General features: G+C 39.8%; 1 protein-coding gene across 9 annotated transcripts in view; it reads left to right on the top strand.

The window, feature by feature from the left end:
• Positions 1–18664, top strand: part of LOC104140056 (multiple epidermal growth factor-like domains protein 6) — a 214318-nt gene extending 195654 nt beyond the window's left edge. For 5 of the 9 annotated variants that reach the window (XM_068953772.1, XM_068953770.1, XM_068953774.1 and 2 more), the window contains 9 exons: positions 50–181; positions 4683–4811; positions 5798–5923; positions 6629–6757; positions 9008–9139; positions 9477–9605; positions 10242–10367; positions 12954–13082; positions 13742–18664. In XM_068953772.1, coding sequence (XP_068809873.1) covers positions 50–181; positions 4683–4811; positions 5798–5923; positions 6629–6757; positions 9008–9139; positions 9477–9605; positions 10242–10367; positions 12954–13082; positions 13742–13821 — 1112 coding nt within the window. In that variant the 3' untranslated portion in view covers positions 13822–18664. Of the gene's footprint in view, positions 1–49; positions 182–4682; positions 4812–5797; positions 5924–6628; positions 6758–9007; positions 9140–9476; positions 9606–10241; positions 10368–12953; positions 13083–13741 lie in introns of those variants that run through there. The other 4 variants (XM_068953773.1, XM_068953771.1, XR_011142750.1 and 1 more) reach the window with 3 other exon arrangements.
• The last annotated feature ends 1768 nt before the right edge of the window (positions 18665–20432 follow it).

Genomic DNA, 20432 nt, shown 5'->3' with positions numbered 1-20432 from the left:
TTTACCAAGACAAATTTAATTTATTGGTTTACATTTCCTCTTCCCCAAGCTTGTCCACCGAGCACGTATGGTAAGAACTGTAACCAAGTATGTCAGTGCTCTGCAGAGAACGAGGAGTGTCACCCAGTGACAGGCGAATGCGCCTGCCTCCCGGGGTACTACGGAGCCCAGTGTAACCACAGTGAGTATGCAGAAGTGCATGCTGATGCTTTGAATTCATCTTTGTCAATACCTTCAGCGCTGACTGAGATACAGTAATAGGTTGTGTTAATACTCAATAATAAACATGCCTGCCTTTCTGCGAGGAATTTTTTTACTGGAGAACACAATCATTTACTAGTGAAATTCTTTCCAGTTTCATGCCACACTGAAGAATATCAATATAATACTCTATATTTGCAACTCTCATCTTCAGCTGCATAAAGATATTATATAGCTCTTTTTTGTCAAAATACCTGGGCCAAAATGCTTCGCGAAATCTCTGAGTGTTCAAGTAAGGACAAACGGTTATTATAAAACAACGAGCTGCAATTGGCAATAAATCTAAGTGATTCATAAAGTCAGTTAAGTTGTAGAGCCTTCTGAGGAACAATCAAATTAAACAAATTGTTACTCTGGATTGAAAAATGGTGACTAGTGTAAAGGACAAAATGCCAATTGGCTGAACGCTCCATCATAAAAAATATTCCCAGATCCACATGCCTCATGCTGGTATTTTAGGACATCTGTAAAATTGTTTCTGGTGGAATGTGGCAACTGATAAGAAACATATACTGAAGTATCCAAAAAAGGAGACAGTTAATTACCTTTTTATTTACAACTTTAATTTTGTTTTTACTCCTTGGCTTGTAATGGTCTCATAAAAGAATAAAAGGGGCTGTCTTCTTTCAAGCTCAGTCTGTCTCTCTCTACCAAATCCAGCATGGCTCTGTTTGTTTGCTTGCTTTTTTGGGTGACACTTTGGATAAAAAGGCCAGCTGCGATATGTGCAGATCTGGTAAGGGTTAAACCTGTGCTTTATTCATAGAGTAGAAACGGATAAGAGGCTCGCAGATTTGAGAGATGGACATTTCTATTGCCATCATGCTATCACAAGTCGTTCTTTAAAATAAATACAAAATAATACATAATGATTGATTCTATCCTCCTTTGTACATCAGTTCTTACTGTAAGTGAGATCGAAATCTGGCCTTCAAAATCTAGATTAGAGCCGTCTGGATCCATTATAAATTAGATTATAATAAATATTATAGTAGACCAGTAGAAGAGATCAGCTATTTAACAGTGCTATTTTAAAAGACTTAATCATGGTTAGCCTATTACCTTTTCTGTAGTAATCTTGTAATAGTTGTTATCTTTGTATACGGTACTAAATCTCCATAGGTTATCGTGAATGCCCTTGAGCTTACTTAGATCTTTTAAGATTTTGCTTCCAAATTTAAAGATTAAAATATTAATAGTTGTACTGAAGTGCTGACGTAAAAGAAATTACTTACGAAGTGAAATCTGTGTTTTATTGCAAAAAGGATTTTGCTGTGTACTTCTGTGTTGCTAGGATTAAACCTATAGTGTACAAGACCTACATCCCTCGTGGTGCCATGTTCTCTTAGATTCCAACAATACACAGTATCTTGAAAAGCAATTCTCAAATAAGAGATGCAGTTTTGTTAAAATTTTAGTGAAGGGATAATGAAATGTCTTTGTATCACTGGTGTAGAGATTCAAAGAGAGGAAATTTTGTCTCAGGTCTGTTTTTTTTGTTTTCCTATTCTCTTGTGACTTTGACCAATCTGGAGAAAGCCATGAAAATGGAAGCAAAGCATTTTGTGTGTAAGTTATTTTTACATATAGGTCAGTGAAGTGAGGCATCATGGACCTGATTCTGAACTTGCACTGTCTGATAACCAGGGATAGCCAGTGCGACATTGGAGGAGATATTAAATATTCCTCGTTTCTGCTGACACTCCTCGTTTCTAACTACAGGGAGACTTGGGGCTGCTCCATGGTGAAGAAGCTTTTGAAATATTAAAAACAGTGTAGGGAGCCGCTCCCAAAGAAGTTAAGTGGGCTTCAATCCAGTCAACATGTGGTTGGATGCTGCTGGAAATGGTTTCTGGCAACTACTGCTATATTTATAGTACTGTGAAAAAAGGTTCAAGAAAATATCTATAAAAGGTGTAGTTGGCTGGGAAGTCAAATTTCTAGGAGCCAAGAGCAACTAGGCTTTCATGTTCTCAAATTTTGGAGTGAAGAACTGAAATAGTCTCTTGGCAGGATACAAAGGAAGCAGGCAAACTAGCAATGAGGTTCCCATCAGTTGTCCATAATTCGATGGATGGGCAGATGCACTTGAGTGTGGTGAAGCTAGGAGAAAAAAAAAAACAGTAAGAGGTGTAGTAGTGGACAGAAAAACCACACAGCATCTCTGTGCTCTTTACTGAGCTGGATGAACCCTGAGCCAAAAAGACCTCACCAACTTCACCTTCAAACTGTAGCTAGCAAGATGCATCAAAACTGCATTTTTGGCAATGCAATTAGTAATATTGGTAAGGAAAGCCCTAGTGTACACAGTTTGTATGAAAAGATTTAGGAGCTTTCGGTCACCTACCCAAGCCAGAAGGAAGAGATCAGGAAATGAGTTAGAAATCTGGCTGCAGTTCCTGCCGTTCTCACAAAAACATAAGTCAGATGCACAGGAAACTGTTAAATTAGAAAATGTCTTTATTAGATAACTGGTGGTTAGAGGCTAACCCTCTTTATAAATGCAGAGCCTACTTAAATGGCAGGACACTGTGTAAATTGCCCTAGCTGTCTGCATATAAGTTCTCTTGCAAAGTGGTAACAGATGAGACGGCCTTGTTAATGATCATGTGAAAGTTGCAGCTGACATGTTTGCCCTGCTTGTGTTGCTCCCCATTGAAATGAAATAAATAAAACACTGCAAGCATAAATAAATTTGTAAGGAGGGAATTACTCGATCCCCTTTTAGTTATGGAACAACTCTTGTTAGTCTCGAAATGAGGACCAATTCTGAAAGCTTTGCCAGGGAGAAGCAGCATAGCTGGGAGTGTGGGAAACGGAATAAAAAAAGAGAAAAGCCAAATGATGACCAAAAGGAAAGGGGGTGGAGGGAAGAAACTCACTTAGAGTCCAGATTAAATCATTTAATCAGGGTGTGTCCTTAACTTCATTTCTTTGTGGAAATTAAATAGATACTTCGAGGATCACTCTTTGATGCCAGGATTTGCATGTGAAACAGATTTTCTGTACTGACAGATGGAAGCACTGATGACAAAGTATTCATTGAGAAGAAGGCATGGTTGAGAAGGGCTGGGGGGAGTATCTGCCTGTTGTAAAAGTGTGTATCTGTTTAGTCCTGATGATCTGCTATCCTGAGTCAAGCAAAAGCCAATTTTCAGTTGTATTTTTAAAAACATCCCTTTGAAGATGTACCATAGTGCATGTGTATGTCTCTCTGTCTCTCTCTGTCTCTCTCTCTCATAAAAAACCCAAGGATTTCCCCAGCCACTCAGACCATGTTTTTGTGCCTTCAAACAAGAAAATGTATAATCGTTTACACAGAATGTAGAGACTTCTATTGCTTGGAGACATGCAAATATATATTCAACCAGATTTCCAAAGTAGCCATAGGCTTTCCTTTTGCAGGAGGGAAAGAAGGAAGTGGGGAGCAAGGAAATGTCATTTAGAGGTAGTAGCGTGAGTGCAACTGTTGAACCACGTTCCTATTTTTGTTGCTATAAAAGCAGTGGCTTCTTCCCCTTTGTCTTCTGTATTGTATTTCCAGTCTTGCAAAGTTGGGAGAATAATCTCCAGCGTTTAGTTTTAGCATGCTGGAGTCAACCATGATAGCTAGAGGCACGAGCCTAGGAACTGTGGAAACTTTTTTTGGTTCTAGCCTTCATGCTTCTGAGGAGTATCTTAAAGATGTGGGCTAAGTGAAACAGATGCATTGGTGTCTTCCTAATTTTGTATGCAGCATTCCTTCAAAATTAGTTGTCCAGAAAGTAACCAGAAATATACGCCATCAGGAAACACTCAGAAACCTGTTGACGGACAGCCCTGAAACATTGGCTCAGCAGTTCATCTAAGTCCAATGTTTGTTTGCGTTATTACAAAATATAGCTTTTCTCTTTTCAGAGAATTTTCTGGCTTTGCCTGTGAAGTGTATCTGCCCTATATCTATCTTCTGAAAAGTCCTGAAGTCTCTTATGTTACTGTCACGTACATGTTTTCATAGTCTTCCATCCACAAGCCACTAGACTGGACAGAGCAATGCAAATTCCAGTTTGGAGAGGAAGAGTGGATTACAGAGGAAACAAACTTTGTACTGCATAAACTTAGAAAAGAAAGTTCTGGCGCACCACTAACTAGAACGTGTCCTACAGAGGAACGCCTGAAAGAGGCAGAGATGGCTCATGTCTTCTCACCAATACAGGCAAAAGAGGCTGTTGTTGCCCAAAGGAAGAGGGACCAAGGCTTCATCTCTCCATCCCTGCCTTGGAAGGGGAAGGGGAAACAGGTTGTTTTGGAATAGAAATCCAGGAGGAAAAATCTCTGGAGAACTGGGCTTGCTTTTCTTGCTACCTCCAAAACAAAGTGCTTATGACCGGAAATGCAATAGTCCCACTAGCAACTTTTGTTTTGTTTTGTTTTTTAAACAGGGTGTCCAAAAGGTACTTACGGTCCATACTGTCAAAAATCCTGTAAATGCATGAATGGAGGCCATTGCGACCCTTTGACAGGAACTTGTGATTGCGCGCCTGGTTTCGTTGGAGCTGACTGTAGTAAAAGTAAGCCATCATTCATGTTCTGCTTCTTTTAAAAAGCAGCATTGAGGATAGTCCAGATCATAGTTTGTTGGTATGAAAATAGACAGATCCCGGCTAACACTTGCTTGAATTGTAAATCAGGATTCCAGCTTTGTAAAAATTCTCTTGCAAAATATTTTCCCTTTCTTTTGTATGTGCGAAAGCAAGACATCCATCCCAGGATTACAGCCTGCTTGCCCAAATTTATTTCTAGAGACAGCTCAGCGTGAATTGCTCAAGTTCCTTCTTCCTGTCCAAAATTTCTAGGTTGAGAAATTATCTCAATATTTTGCTTCACGCTACGGTGACATTATTTTCAGCAAATGGGAAAAAGTTCAAGTTTTGTCATGGCAAAACTGGTAAGGATTCCATGACAACCCTACTTGTCCTTCTCTGCTTTAGGGCTGGGTTGTGGGGCTGAACTTCTGTGGTATTTCCAAAGCTATGATCTCCTAATATGGATGAGTGCTGAGCCTTTGGTATTTCCACATGCTGTACCTGTACAGACTGTACAGGTTTTAGCACTAATCAGAACTTCACTGATATTTTACCATTTCCAGTCACTTTCTAAAGTTCTCTTCAGCTTATTCACAGAAATGCAACACTTCAATATGTTTAGTAGTCTACAGCTTTGCTATTCAGTACAAGACAGCATCGATATTAAGGAAAGAAAGAATCCTTTGGTTGGAAGCATAACTAGCTGAGATTCCAGTTGCATAGTCACCTTTGTGGTAGAAAAGCTACCAAACGTTCCATGTAAAGGCATGGAGGACATTTATAGCCTCAAGAAAAGTTTCAAAGGAAGAAGCTGTCATATCTTTGGATGGGTTTTGATTTCATACTTGTTGTTTTGAAGCACGTTACCTGGAATAAAAATGAAGCTGGCTCTGCAGAATGCTGCCTCTGTTAAAAATGAAAACTGGCATTGGACGCCCAGGATGTTTAATAAAAGATTGTATTTCCTTCAGCTTGCCCTGAAAATCGATATGGGAAGGACTGCGCCCTGTTCTGTTCGTGTGGTAGAGGTCAGTGTGACCCACAGACTGGCAAGTGCACGTGCCCTCCTGGCCAAACGGGAGCTGGCTGTCAGCAAGGTAACAAAGCGGCACCCACGGTCGTCCTGTCAGCTAGGCACGTCCTTGGGACAACCAGCAAATAAGACTCAGGGCCAAGCATTATTTGTGGCTGCGTTTCCCAACATTTTTGAAGGCAAGCTTTGCTAGATAATGTTGCAGTTTGCTGTACCTCACAGGATCTCAGCCCCTGTCCCTCTGCTCCCTCAGTCCTCCTTTATGCTATGCTCATCTCCTGCCCAGACCTCAGCACTTTACCCCACCACCACTGGTACCATTACACTAGTTTCTCTGCAAAGCCAAAGAATTCACGGCTCTCAGCACCTGCAGTCTAAACCTAGGACAGGGAAAAGGGTAGCTCATACCACACAAGGTGAGCAGTGTGAGGGTACTGTGGATGGCTGAGACTAAATTTAGAAGCAAATTGCTTGAACTGAAAAAGTGAAGGGAAAGGATGTGCTGGAGAGGAGGACTGAGACGGGACAAGGGGAAGAGAGCAAGCAGAGCAAACGTGGCATAAAGCTAGATGGAGATGAGGTGAGACGGAATGCTTGGATTAAACTGCTGACAAACATGCAGTGAAGAACTGCGTGTGTCCCACAGCCTTGTTGCATCAGGTACTTGTGATATTATATGGGGAGTGTGCATCTGTATTTATTCCCTGTCGCTTTCATCTTTCTTTGTGATGCTAATATCTTTTTTTCAAACTTTGTTAATTCTCTGTAGTGTGTCCCCAGGGACAATATGGCCCCAACTGCCAGCTGACATGTACCTGTCAGAACGGTGGTATCTGTGATCAAGTGGATGGGAGCTGTACTTGTGGTCTTGGCTGGACAGGAAGCTCTTGTGAGAAAGGTAATTTTCTGATTTGATGATAGTAGAAATATAGATTCAAGGAGGGGTTTTCAGAGCCTACACACACTCAAAATAAGGCAGGTTTTGCTGAAGTAGACTCCCTCCCAGCTGCATTCATCTCTCTGGGTTCTCACAAGCAGAATAGCACTAAGTCAGAGCTTTAGGTCTTTTTTCAGAGCCATTTTCCTCGTGAATCCTGCTCTGGAATGCTCCTGACTTCCCTCACATTAAGTCTTATTTCTTCTTCTGTCCATCTTTTATGTTCTTTTGTTCGTGGGAACCTTGTTTTGTACCTTCTTTCACACACGCATTTTTAGGTCAGCAGAAGCCCGTGTCTCCTTTATTTTTTGTTATGTTTTTTCTGTTCTTGGTCTTTTCCCTTTGACATTGGACTGCAGTTAAACTTCCCATGTATTGACTTTCCTGTTAGTACAGTCCTGACAACATCTGTCCAAAACAACTGTGATTGCCTTGCTAGCTCTTTCTTATTTCTCTGTGATGGCCTTTAGACATGCAAAACATGCTTCAACAGAACAAGCTCAGTTTTCACTCCAGGAATACTTTTGCAATCCCATAATAGATTCTTTTCACATGTCCTTCCTTTCTTCCCCTCTCTCAAAAATCGTTCTCCATTTCTGTGTTCCCATTCCTCTCTCCAGATCAAGAGATATCTGTCTAGTTATGGACTTAGATGTGCAGGAATCATGAGTTTTATGATATGATGTCAAAGGAACAGTTAATTCTGAGTTTACATTCAAGATGGTGTCATCATCACATCAAGACTGCCATGGTGCAATTCCCCGAAGACACTCCAGTCTTCGCTCCAGATGCTGCAGTTCGTTTACAGTGCTTCTTTCCCTGATATCTGTAGAATATCCAACTCCCTCCTTAGCTTTACCAAGAATTGGTCGTTATAGAGGCATCCAACAATGGCACTTTTTTTTAACAGAATTCTGTAGAATTATTTCACTTTGCACCTGAAAAGACTCAGGGACCCATTTCATGCATGTGTGTGTAGGGGAGCAGCAGGGAGAAAAGAAAAGATGCTAACCACATGGAGTCACTCCCAATGTGAATACCACTGTTAGCTGTCACTCAGAGAAGCCCCCAGAAAAGTGGAGTTTACCAATAACTGACTGACTTCAAGTTGTGTAGGCCGTGGGTGCTCACCTTTATTTGTCTGTTCCTTGAAATCTCTAAAACCATTCATAGGCTGCGTTTGGGTAGCAAAGCCTTTATGGGGCCAGGCAGGTGTCCTAGAGTAGTGTGGATCATGTGTATATCTTACAGGTGTGCTTAGGTAAAAAGTCTCTGGTTTCAATTGCCAAGGGCAACACGTAACGTAAAGGACTGTGTGCTGTATCACTAGAAAGATCTCCACTGTTTATCTTTTGACATAGATAGCCAAGCTAATGGAAAACTGAATATTGATTTCCACATCAGTGTGGTTCTCAGTGTGTTTTGACTGAAAGACATCTTGCAGTCATGCATCTTTTTTTCTACTGATTAGATGTGATGTTCTTGAAAGATGCAGAAAAAGGCTTGTCTGACATTTGCAGACGTATGAATCTGATTATTTGGATGGCCACACTCATTCAAATTATTCAGCAGTGGCAAAGTTAACTTCTGTAGAAATGATGCACAGGTTAATTATATTGACACAGTCACTTTTGCATGACTTGGCTTTCAGTAATTGGAGACATGTTTAGTTCTGTAAAAGCAGACATCTAATTACACATGGTATGTCTGTTACTATGTGTGAAACCTTCCATTTTGTTAGGACCGGGAATAGTGTGAACTCTAGTGACAACACACACCAGGAAGAGCTACGTTTTTGCAATGTAGCTTTTATAAGTCCCTGTAAGAAAATATTGTTGTAGATACACAAATAGTGGAGAAGATCTCATTTTCTATGTGGCCTTACAACACACAGTTAATTTTTTCCAGCAATAACTATATGAAGCCACAATTAAAAGAGATGGACTATTAAAAGCACAAGGAAATTGAACGCTGTACAACCATCTGTGTAATAAGAAAAGCATTTCTCACGAAAGTAAACAAATACATCATAATGTGCAGAAATTGCTGTGTCTTCAATGTGCAGAAGGGAGTGGAAGTGGGAAATTCGTAACAAGTGTTCATCTCAGCTCTACAAGCTATTATATGGCCATTAGATTTCAGCTATAAAGGCTATCATGCAAGCATTTTTCCATGTGAGGTCAGCAAAAAGAGTTTCTGTTGTTCTGTCAGCAGAATGTCTCCCAGGTAAATACGGAGCTGACTGCCACTTGGCCTGCCCATGTCAGAACAACGGCACTTGCGACAGGTTCACGGGCTGCTGCCAGTGTCCCGAAGGTTATTATGGCCACTCTTGCGAGCACAGTAAGTGGACAACCCCTGCAACAGCCTGAGTAGTCTGTTTTCCAACAGTAAGACTACGTGGGATCTTCCGAATAGTCATATAAACACCTCTGTGGTTCTGGAAAAAAAATTGGGGGGCATCCCAGAGCACCAGACTACTTCAGGATCTGAATAACTTGCATACTGCTTTGGTATTGGGGGTGTTAGTGGTGAATTGAAAAGGACACGGGATTATTAGAGGTTATAGCATATAGCAGTTTTGTTGGCTACCAGGGAACATAGCAGAGAATACGCAGGATTTTCAAGGGATGTATATTTTTCTTCATAAATTTTCTCATTTGACACTTTCATTTCTTAGGGTGCCCCGCTGGATTTTATGGGCTAAGCTGTCTTCATGCGTGTGCCTGTAAAAATGGAGCTAGCTGCAATGCAGTGACAGGACAGTGTGTTTGTCCTTTAGGTTATCAAGGTGTCTACTGTGAAAAAGGTACTTATTCACATCTAATGTTTAAAAAATCATATTGTTACCCAAACATTTCACTTTCTGGAAAGCAACTTTGTCCAAACTTTTAGCTTTTTGAATACCCTGAACAGGGAATTTGGGATTGCTTACCTGTTCTAGAGCTGGATGTTCTCATTCCCTTATAAATAAACTAACCTGGTTCTGATTAATGCAGTTAAAGTCCTCGTCTCCATGATGTCTTGCAGCAATGAGTTCCACATGTTGATTATTAAAAATGAGTTCCTTTTACTGATTTTAAATTTGCTCCTAAAATTTCAAAAAGATTATTAAATTGGTGTATGTTAAACCAGTTGAGCGTTATGGAATAGTCTTCCAAAGACTTCTAATTAAAAATGAAAATAAGTGCCAGTTACGTTTCTGGGACAGATTTACAGATACCTTTGATAGGTTGGATTAGACTAAACCGACATAAGGAGAGATCATATAAATATTATGCCTGTTCCATGATATTCCATTCTGCATTAAATTTGGCATTTATACTAGGTTCAGTTCAGAGTTTATGAGCTGTCCTGTGAGACATCCTTGAAAAACTCCTCTGAGCTGATGTATTTCTTGCAACTCAAATATGCAGTGCATCTGAAAACGTGCTCTTTATGTTAGGCTGCGATACTGGGTGGTTTGGCGAGAGGTGTCAGCTTCGATGTGACTGTGGAGGAGTTCCCTGTGATCCAGCAACTGGAAGGTGTCTTTGCCCACCTGGGAAGACTGGAGACAAATGTGACGTTGGTAAGACCAGTGATACTTTCCAAGGGCCGGACGATACATAGTTAAACCTGTATGACCTGTTGGTCTAAGCTTAATTGTGAAAGGACGTTTACTGGAATAGCGTATTCATGAACACTTGTAACTAAGTACCCTCTTACAGGTTAAACAGCTCTATCAACGGGGTGCAGCTCTTGTTTTAATCAATATGTAAATTGACGCACTGGTAGGAAAACTATGTGGGTCAGCTGTAAAATCGTTGGCGCTAAGTTTCATGGAGCATGCATTATTGAAGAATATACTAAGAAGGTAGCACAAGTAGCAGTTTTGCAGATGTGGTGGGGAAGCTGCTTGACAGGGGTGCAGGCGGGTGTGAAGGGATCCGATTGCACGAGTGGGTGGGGGGTAGGGGACCTGCAGCAGCTGTTTCTGGCTCTAGGATTCAGTAGTAGTCCGAGAACGTTTGATCCAAATAAAATTCCCTCATTTGCAGCACAGGCACTTGGGCTGCGCATTTGGAGACGGGTTGGCCCACAGAGGCAGAATTATTTCATAACGAGGGCATAAAAATAGATGAGAAAATTCTAGTGTAAAGAAAACAAACCAGAATGCTGTACCCTGCCGAAATCATTGCAGAGTTGAGAGGCACTAATGATAGTTAAAGTTCCTGAGCCAGATTCTGGTCTCAGTAATGCTGATGTGAATTTATGGCAATCACTGAATGAAAAAGAATCCTCATGTCCTAGCAAGCATGCTAAAAGGCATGAATGTCCATGTGCTAATATTGCAGGATCACACAGGAAACTCTGATACCCTAAGCTCCAGAATCACATTTGAGGAATACTAGGTCTCCTTTGCTCTAGGATAGGACAGGAAACGATTTTAAGCATCATGCTATTAATGCAAGGGAGAGTTAAGTAATTGCTGGGAGCTTAAGGACAATCCAAAAAAGTTGGATTTGCTTCCCTCCCTGCACTGTCAGAAATCAAAGTAACTCAGTCTCCAGGCCCTGGGCTGACTGGAGAGTTCAACCACACTGTGCCGTGAGTAAGGCTCTGTGAATCCAGAGTCTTTTCCAGTGAAATTTTAGGCAGAAATGAAACGCAAGGGGGAAGCTCAGCACCAGAAATGTGAAAAGAGTTTTTGCTTCTTGCAAACTATAGGAGTCATTTTTATTTTTCTTAAATCGGCTAGGGTAGCCCCCATCCATGAAAAGCTGTTATGGGGTAGGTTTTATTTGCATTTTTATTTTCAATTAGGGTCAGTTCATCTGTGATATAACTGCGAGCAGCTGTGACTGTGCAGCAGCCATAAAGATAAAAGGCCTGATTTTAATTTGAACTCTGGTAAAGCACCCATTAAACAGGCAAAATGTTAATTAAAAAAAAAAAGAGAGAGAGAGAGAATATAGCAGACTTTTATGAGCTCTCTTTTTCTGTAGTAAATTAACATTGCAGACTTTCAAACAGATGTCTTAAATACACATTGTTATTAACATGAAAATGTGGTATTACGTAAATTAAAATCAGGTCCAGAGGTGTTCGAGGAGACCTTTTCTCATAACGTTTCCTAATTGAAGAGGCCAAGCTTCAGAGCGCAGGGGAGGAATTCTCCCACGTGTTGGGGCTGCAGCTGATGCCGCCCTCAGCAGCACTTTTATTTACCGAGTAGTGGCTGTGTGAGAAAGCAAGCGTCTCGATTATTTACTGTGTTTTCCAGTGAGGTGAGGGAAAGAGGGCTATTGTTTACAGCGTATTTAGCACCCTGCCTTGTGACCTGCTACTAACTTTTCCTTCCTGCCTGTACTCTGAATGCATAAACATCTTGGAAAAATTGCCACGGAAGTTTGTCAGCCTAGGCATGAAATGTGTTTGTTCATCCTTTGCAGTGAAGGTGGAGAGGAGCAAGATGTTTTGTGTTTGATTTGTCAGCTGAATTATGTGTGGTTGGTATAAGATGTACGAGTATATGTAAAATGGATTAATTTTCAATGTCATATTCTTTAAGAGAAGGCTCTTTATTGCTATAGACTGACAGCCAAACCGTGTAGTGGAGAACCAGGAGAGAATGTGGACCCAGTATTTTGACAGCAACTTCCCTGAGCAAATCCTGAGATCTCTTTTGCTGGTTCACTTCTCTTACCTCCTGATAGATACGTGGCAAAAGCATGCTTATACAATGTAATAATAGTTGATTTGTTCTTTGTATATCACCTTAGACAAAACAAGGTTAAGTCTCCTAACCCAGACTCTTATGCCAGATGCTTAGTAGAGATTAAAAAAAAAATTTCTTTTTTCAGTTCAGGAGTTGACCCCAACAAAGCTTCTCCTAGTTTGCAGAACTTGATGGAGGTTTGCATTCTCAGCAGAGCCCGTGTGAGGTTTGTGTTCCTCCCCAGTGAAAAGCCAGTGACTTTTACGAATTTTTTTGAAATAAATATCCCTGTTTTTTCCTACTGTGTGCGTTTTGCCCTGAATGCTGACACTGGTCTCAATTGCTGCCTTTTCTGTCCGTACACTTTCAGGGGAGCTCTTCAGTGCAGGGCAGCCATTGAACAGGGACAGTATTAGGGGAGCGTACCCCTCTTTGTAAACACTTTTATCCTTCCAGAATGCAGGTCGGACCGGTACGGCCCTGACTGCTCTCTGCGATGCCAGTGTGCCAACAAATCCCAGTGCAATCCTTACAATGGGAACTGCGTATGTCCAGCCACATGGATGGGGCCAACGTGCAAAGAAGGTAACACAAGCTGGAAACGTGTAGGCGTTGACCACGTGATTTAGACAGGAATATCGCCCCACCACAACAAACGGTGCTCAGCAGCGGGCACCACAGCTGCTGTGCCAGGCTGTGTGAGGCAGTAGAAAGATCAGCTGTTCTGCATTTCTATCTCTGGTGGAAAAGCCTACAGCCCTTGGTAGCAGCAGCTTTGCTTGGAAGGGTTGTATCTGTGTGTGCTGCCCTCCTAAGAGGCCGGGAGTTAGTAAAAACGTTAAGTAGATTCTGATTGCTCTGTGAAGATGCTGAAGAACTCATCGGAGTATCACAAATGATTTTGTTTTAGTTTAGATAATTTCTCTTCTTAAGGAGGTGTAGTGCTGTGCGAAAGTTTCTTCCCACTTGTAAGCTAATCATGGCTGACTTGTTTAGCGATACCATACATTTTAGAATGAATTTGATTTAGGAAACACTTTGTGAACTTTCCGTTTGAGAGATGCTTTTACTGTTGTTTTACCTGTTCTGTCCATCTCTGTGAGGAAGTCAGTGTAGCTCAGTCCTCTACTTTCTTTTGAAGGGTACAGTATATTAAATTATTTAAGTATAAATTGTATAATCTATATAATATTTCAGAATTATATTATATAGACCTACAACTGTGTTTCTACTTAATTCTCTAGGTGGCCCTCCAAAGCTTCCTTTTTACGAAGAACAAACCCAAGAAAGAGAGAATATTTTTCCAAGAGCTCTGCAACAGTAACATTTGGATTAATAAATGAACTGTTTTATATGCACAGACGGTATTTGAATTTAGATATGAAAATGGCTATTCAATTCAGCTTGAATAGTACAGAAGTATTCACACTTCTTATGGAAGACTACAGAGGCCATTTAGTAGCTGGATCCTTTTAAAAAGTTAAATCTGTTTTATATATTTATTCCTAGCCTCTTACCCCTCAATTAATCTGAACCTGACATTCTTTCTGATTTATAACACAATTCATTGTTTGAAAGCTTGGACACGTTTTTAGAAAAACCAGCTCCAGAGTATCAGGATAACCAGTATGGAACATATCAACTTACGGTGAGCCACACCGAGTTTAAGTGACTTTATAAACCCACTTGACAACCAGAGTGAAATTAAATGAGTTTTTCATAGATCATGAAGCCGATATGGATCCACTGCAAAATCCTGTTGCGCAGAAACTCTCAGAATTCCTTGAATTAATTCCTCTTTGAATAGCATCATATGTTATAGAAAAATGTCCAGTCTAATTTTAAAATTGCCATTGATGAAGAATTCACCACAGTCCTCGTTAAGTTGTTAATTAATCTAAGAATATGTGCCACATTTCTAGCATGAATTTCGCAGACTGGAAGGTCTCAGTTTATGCCTCATTTACATCTAAGTCCGTCTACCGAAAAGTAGGATGTCATCTATCAGGCTTGTCTGGGTTTCTGCATTCTCCTGTCTTGTCACTTGAGTTTCTCAGTGGTTTGTCAAGTCAAACTGTGCAGCAGCTCTCATAAAACAGTATCTTCTTACACAGAAAAGAGCTTTATCTTGGATGGAGAAAGCAAGCAAGGATAGATGTTTTTTAGGTAGTTTAAAGATTCTTGTGTATTGTTTATATAATGGAAAGCAATGTGCTTTTACCGCACAATAATTTGATTAAGTCAGCTTTAGAAAGCCCTGATACCGTTCAACATCTGCTGTTGGTCTCGTAAAAGAACAAAGATATTTTGGTGCTATTTTTTCTGTTTTAACAGGTTGTTCTTTAAGATAGGACAAAGTGAGTATAAAGAAATAATGTTAATCTATTTTAATATCCTGATTCCATGGTTCTACTTTATACCTCTCTTTAGGTCTGTTAGAAGTTACAAAACCTATGCAGTAACCTCTTCGGTCCGACTACATAAAAAGTGCACTTACTGAAAGACATCAAGACCATGGGCTCTTTAGATGCTGTAGTGCAGGCAGTTGCAGATCTTTTATTCCATCTGTCATTCACACACCACAATAAATTACCCCTCTGCAAGAAAAGATTTTCCTCCTTTTTGATGCTAACTAGTAATTTTTAAAAAAATATTTGTTGTTACTGCAGTTGGATAAGGAGTGCGTGAAGAGAGTGAACCCCAAGGTTCACCTCAGGTCTTAAAAAAATCTGCAGTCATTAAGTGTCCAGTAAGAAATAAGTGACTTTTGCTCACCTGGGACTTTTGCTCACCTGGGACTTTAGTTCAAACTGTTATCAGTTTGAAGCAATACAAGTTTGTTGGGTGTTTTTCAAGCTTAATGTAAGGCTTATTGTTGATATTCATCAGTTTATGGGTATTGAAAGTCATTCTCAACACAGTAAAGATATTTGTGTCTGTGACCAAATTAATTAACCAGCTATGCTTTTAGCCAGAAAATCACAGGTACGGATTCTGATCCCTTGTCATTTCTTCTTTGTAGCTCTAGGAATGTTAGTAGAAAGTTTACTTGATGTAAATGTGTCAAAATTGTCGTTTTCCCCCAACTAGTCAGAAGCGTGTGGTTCCTCAGTAGGCCTGTTCTGTCAGCTGTGACATTTTAAATGTGCCTTTGGAGATGTGCTGGCCTGGGTCTGAGCTCACCAATGTGTAAATCAAAAGTCATTTCACTTAAGTGGATTGGATCTAGTAAGGTAAATCTTGTACGAGAGGACAATTAGATACCATGTTATTAGCTGCTGGAGAAAAACCATCCGAGTCAAGCAACTGACTTCTTTTGATCTCACCAATGTGTTTACCATTCACTTGCCAAAGAGCCGAACTACAGCAGTAATGCGAGCGTTGCGTTGTAGTCAACGTTTTTCGTAGAATAATTTAGGTTGGAAGAAATCTCTGGAGATCATCCGGCCCAGGCTCCTGGTCAAAGCATGGTCAACCTCAAAGCAAAATGAGGTGACTCAGAGACTTGTCCAGCTGAGTTCTGACTATCTCCAGAGGTGGAGATTCCACAACCTCTTTGGGCCTTCCCCCTAGCCTTGACTACCCTTGTGAAAATTTTTTTCCTACTATCTAACCAGAATTTCCCATGTTGCAAATTCCGTCTGCTGCCTCTCATCCATTCATTGTGCATATCTGAGAAGAGTTCATCACTCTTCATCTCATTTACCTCATGACCTTCGAGAAGAGGGCTTCATCGTGACTTCAGTCCCCATGGAGTAGTCGAAGACAGCAACGATACCTCTCCTTAGTCTTGTCTTCTTCAGACGAACAGACCTTGCTCTCTGCCCCTCCTGAACGACGTGCGCTCCAGCCCCTAATAGTCTTGGTGACCCTTCACTGGACTCATTCCAGTATGTCTGAAATTGTAGTGTAGGGGAAGATGCCTGATGTCAGTGGGCCCAATGTCTGGCATGTTTACTCAGCAACTAATGCATAAAGAGCAAGAGCATCTTGCTCTTTGGTGGCAGTATACAAAATAGACTGTTTTTCTTATCTAGGTATACTGAAATGTGATTAGAGCAGCTGATTGAAGGAGAAACCTTTCTGAAGCTGTGTTCTTTACACCTGCGTGTACTTGCTTACTTTTTCCGCAGTACCTTATATTAGAAGTGTAAATATGTACTATAAAGGAAATAACATATTTTGTATTGAGTATTTTTAAAGAATTTCACAATTCTAGATACATGATGAAACACGTATTTTAAGTGACAGATATTGAGTCTGTGCCAATGAATTAGAGGCCCAGGTTGATCTGCCTGGGAAATATTTCAGCAATATATATTTTTTTTAAATTAGAACGGCAATTCATATAAAACTATTTACATGCAATAGTCTTTTTTTATTAATTCCTCCTTCAAAATACTTCTCGGCTTCTTATGTTATTGTCTTGGGAAAGAAAGTTCACTTCAGTGCTGTTAAACAGATCATTCTGATCTGGGGCTCAGTATGACTTTCTGTTCCAAAACATAGAATGAAGTGCAATCATAAAAAGGTAAAAATCAAAACTAAATATTTCAAAACATTAAAAGAAGATTTTTAAATGTCTTTCTTTGGATCTGTAGATCTGCAGATTTTCACTTTTTCATGACTGAAGGCATGGAAAATGGTCACGTGATGTCTTTTTGTAGATGAAGGGCCAAACTCTACATCATTACCTATTAATCAAGCAAGTTTGCTTACTTGTAATATCATTAATATCTTCTGATGCTGCTTCCTACTGCAGATTAATAAATGTACCTGATTCTGTGCCTACAAATGTCCTTTATTCGACTGCATGGAGTTTTCCTTAGACTCATTTTGTGACAACTGAGTTTAATTACCACTAAGATAATATAACTCTGTTTATTTGGTTCATCAGATCCTAGTGATAGACTGTCAAAATTGTATAATCGCGCTGAAGCTTGTTGAAAATGAAAGTGAAAAATTCAGTGACAGTTATTCTTATATTTAAATTTATGTGCATCTTCCACTTGGCAAATGCCTTTCTTGGCCATCTGTTTCCCAGAAGACCAAAATTAATTAAGCTTTCTTGAAAAGAGCGCTTTGTGTATTCCAGTGTAACACACTTGAAGACACAGAGAGCTTCTTTCAGAAAGATATTTAAATTATTTAGAACAGGCAGTTTCTGTGCCAGATTCCACTGTCTTACCTTGCTGTACATTCCAGATAACTTCAGTTTAAGAAGAATGGAAATGAGTGCAACTCAGTGGATACAGCAGAATTTTATTCAATGTGAATTCATGAAACCAGAACAACATGTTTTCAGTTAGACTTCAGTATTTATAATGCTATCCTCATAGGAAAACAATCAGAATTTTAAAAATTCCCCGCTTCTGCTGCCAAAAATTATTATTCTACTTTTATCCTTTTTATGTTGAAGAACCATTGCTGTTAAAGTTTGCCCAGATTCCTTGCCAACCATATTATTTTGATTGGCTGCAGCTTTCTGTTTGTGTAAGTAATAACCATCACAGTATCAGAAGTTGCCAAGGGGACAAACATGGAAATTATACCTTTGTATCCTTTCCAGAGGAGCCAAAGACACATTCTGGAGCCACGGTGGCTTCATACTGTTGATCTAATGATGACAAATAATGGCGTTGCTGTTAGAGTTTAGTTTTTTATCAGAGCAGAGGAAAGCTCAAGAAGAGTTCTGGAGGGAATTGGTGCACCAGGAAACCTCTATCCTCCTACTGCCGTGTAAATTTTTTTTTTACAGCTAGGCCAGCAACCCTTTCAGCCTCCAGACCTTGGAAGAGGTTTCATCCACGGATGTTGACCTGCGGCTGACTGCAGTAGCTCCCCGCATGAGTGACGGTTGTGCCCGGTCATTCTTTTGCAGGGTCAAAGCTTTAAATTCGAACACAGTAGAGCAATTTCCAAGGGTAAACAAAGCATTTCAGACTGGTAGAGCATAAATTGCTTATTCTGTTTTGTTGTTGTTGTTGTTTTTAATAAGCATTTGCATAGCAGTATTATGTCTTTGTGAATTTATAACCCCTATTCAATGAACATGGGGGGGTATATCTCAAAACTGTACTGTACTTTCTGTTGTATACCTATAAGAGTGAAAGGATGCTAATTTTTTTATAAACGTATCATTAAAACTTGTTCTTGTTTTCTCCTTATTGATAATCTTAATGCAATAGGCTTATGTTGTGGATCAAATTTTACTCTGTTGAACTAATTTATATTCAGAGCGAACACACTGAAATCATACCTGCTTTTAGTAGGTTGTATATAATAAATAGTAGCAATACGGCCTGTACAAAAATGGGTATATGTAAAGATTCTTGACCAGAGCAACTTCTCCAGTGACCAAGCCTGATAAAAAGAGGTTTCTGGCACTCAGACTCCAGAATATTAGAAGTATTCAAAACACAGCATAAATCTTGTTGGGAGAGGATGGTTATGAAGTGTAACATTTCTGGAAGACTTGGGCATTGAGCACTTTGAAGGCATTTGAAACCGCACACCTGCAGGCTTCCATCAGACTTCTTGGACACTTCCCAGAGCCTAATACTCGCCGTACAAATAGCCTTGTTCACCTTGAGGGTATTGTCTTCTCGCCCTGGCAGGAACTAAAGGAACACATGTGCCTGTTTAATGCCAAGTAATGCAATAAGTGTGTGGTGTTTAATTGGAAGTAGCGTACTAAATTGAATAGAAAATGTGTAACAAAGGGGGGACAGTATATCAAGCTGTCAGATAAAAAAAAAAATAACAGACATATATGGTTAACTAGATTCTGGGAGAACAGCTTTACGGGCTTGGATTTATTTTTAAATTTTAGAGCAAACAGTTCTTTATTGTAGCTCTATTGAAGTGCAGGTTTTTGTCATAAGTGATTTACTTCATTGTTCATATAGTTTTAGAAAGGAAAAGCATTATTAAGGTCATTTGGTTTGTCTTCTTCTTAGCATACGTTATAAGGATAGTCCTATAATTCCTGCAGCTTGCCCAATAATTTTGTTATTATAAGCAATATTTAAACCATTTAAAGAAATAGTTTAAGTTATCGCACTACCTTTCTAGTTCCAAACATTGCAGTTAAGAACTGATCAAAAGGTAGACACAGTGGATTATATGCTCAACCTGTGTAGGGTTAGCGTTAGTCTGCATCTTAATCCTTTAAAAAATATCTTTTTGCAGCATTTGAAATGTTTGTGTCTGCCTTTAGTAGATATTCTAGTACTGGAATAAGAGTGGTCTTGTTACTGTGATCAAAGAAACAGTGCTCTAAGGAGTGGTCTCTTTGGCATCCTGAGACAGTACTAAACCAATTTGTCATCTGTACTGGTAAATCTCTCATTTTGCTCAGCACTAAAACTCTGCAGAATGCTAATACAATATTCTGCCTGCACACAGTAAAAAAGAACTGTCCAAAACCCATGAACGGTTTAAAAAGGACTTTCTGTAAAGTTTTATGCGATAAGACCTTGCTTTGTTATTGCTTCAAGCATGGTAGTTTTTTAAAAAAAGAAAACCAAGCAACTTAATTGTGTGGTTATATATATGAATAAGAATGTCAGCAACTCGTAACCTAATTGTTCATGCCATTTGGCAGTGGCTCGCTTTTCAGTAATAGCCCAATAAACCTTTGTCTTTTAGAAAACTGATGACAGCGGAACATCTTGAGAAGCTGCATGTGGTGTAGATATTATAGTTCATTTCTGAAATGCTTCAAGCCATCGTCTACTGGGTGTATTCTCCAATCCAGATGTAACGTCTTAGTTTAAGGCATGTGCTCGTGTCTCCCTCTAGTGACTCCAAGGACCTGATGAGCATTAATTTATTTTAAGGGCTGTGATTTCTTGGTGTAAGAGATCCAAGAGTTAGTCCAGCTGTTGCCCAGAGGTCACATGTGGATTGACCTAACAGCATCAGTCATGGACC

This window comes from Struthio camelus, chromosome 9 (genome assembly GCF_040807025.1).
Source record: "Struthio camelus isolate bStrCam1 chromosome 9, bStrCam1.hap1, whole genome shotgun sequence".
Classification (NCBI taxonomy): Eukaryota; Metazoa; Chordata; class Aves; order Struthioniformes; family Struthionidae; genus Struthio; species Struthio camelus.
This window is presented reverse-complemented; position numbering and strand designations above follow the sequence as displayed.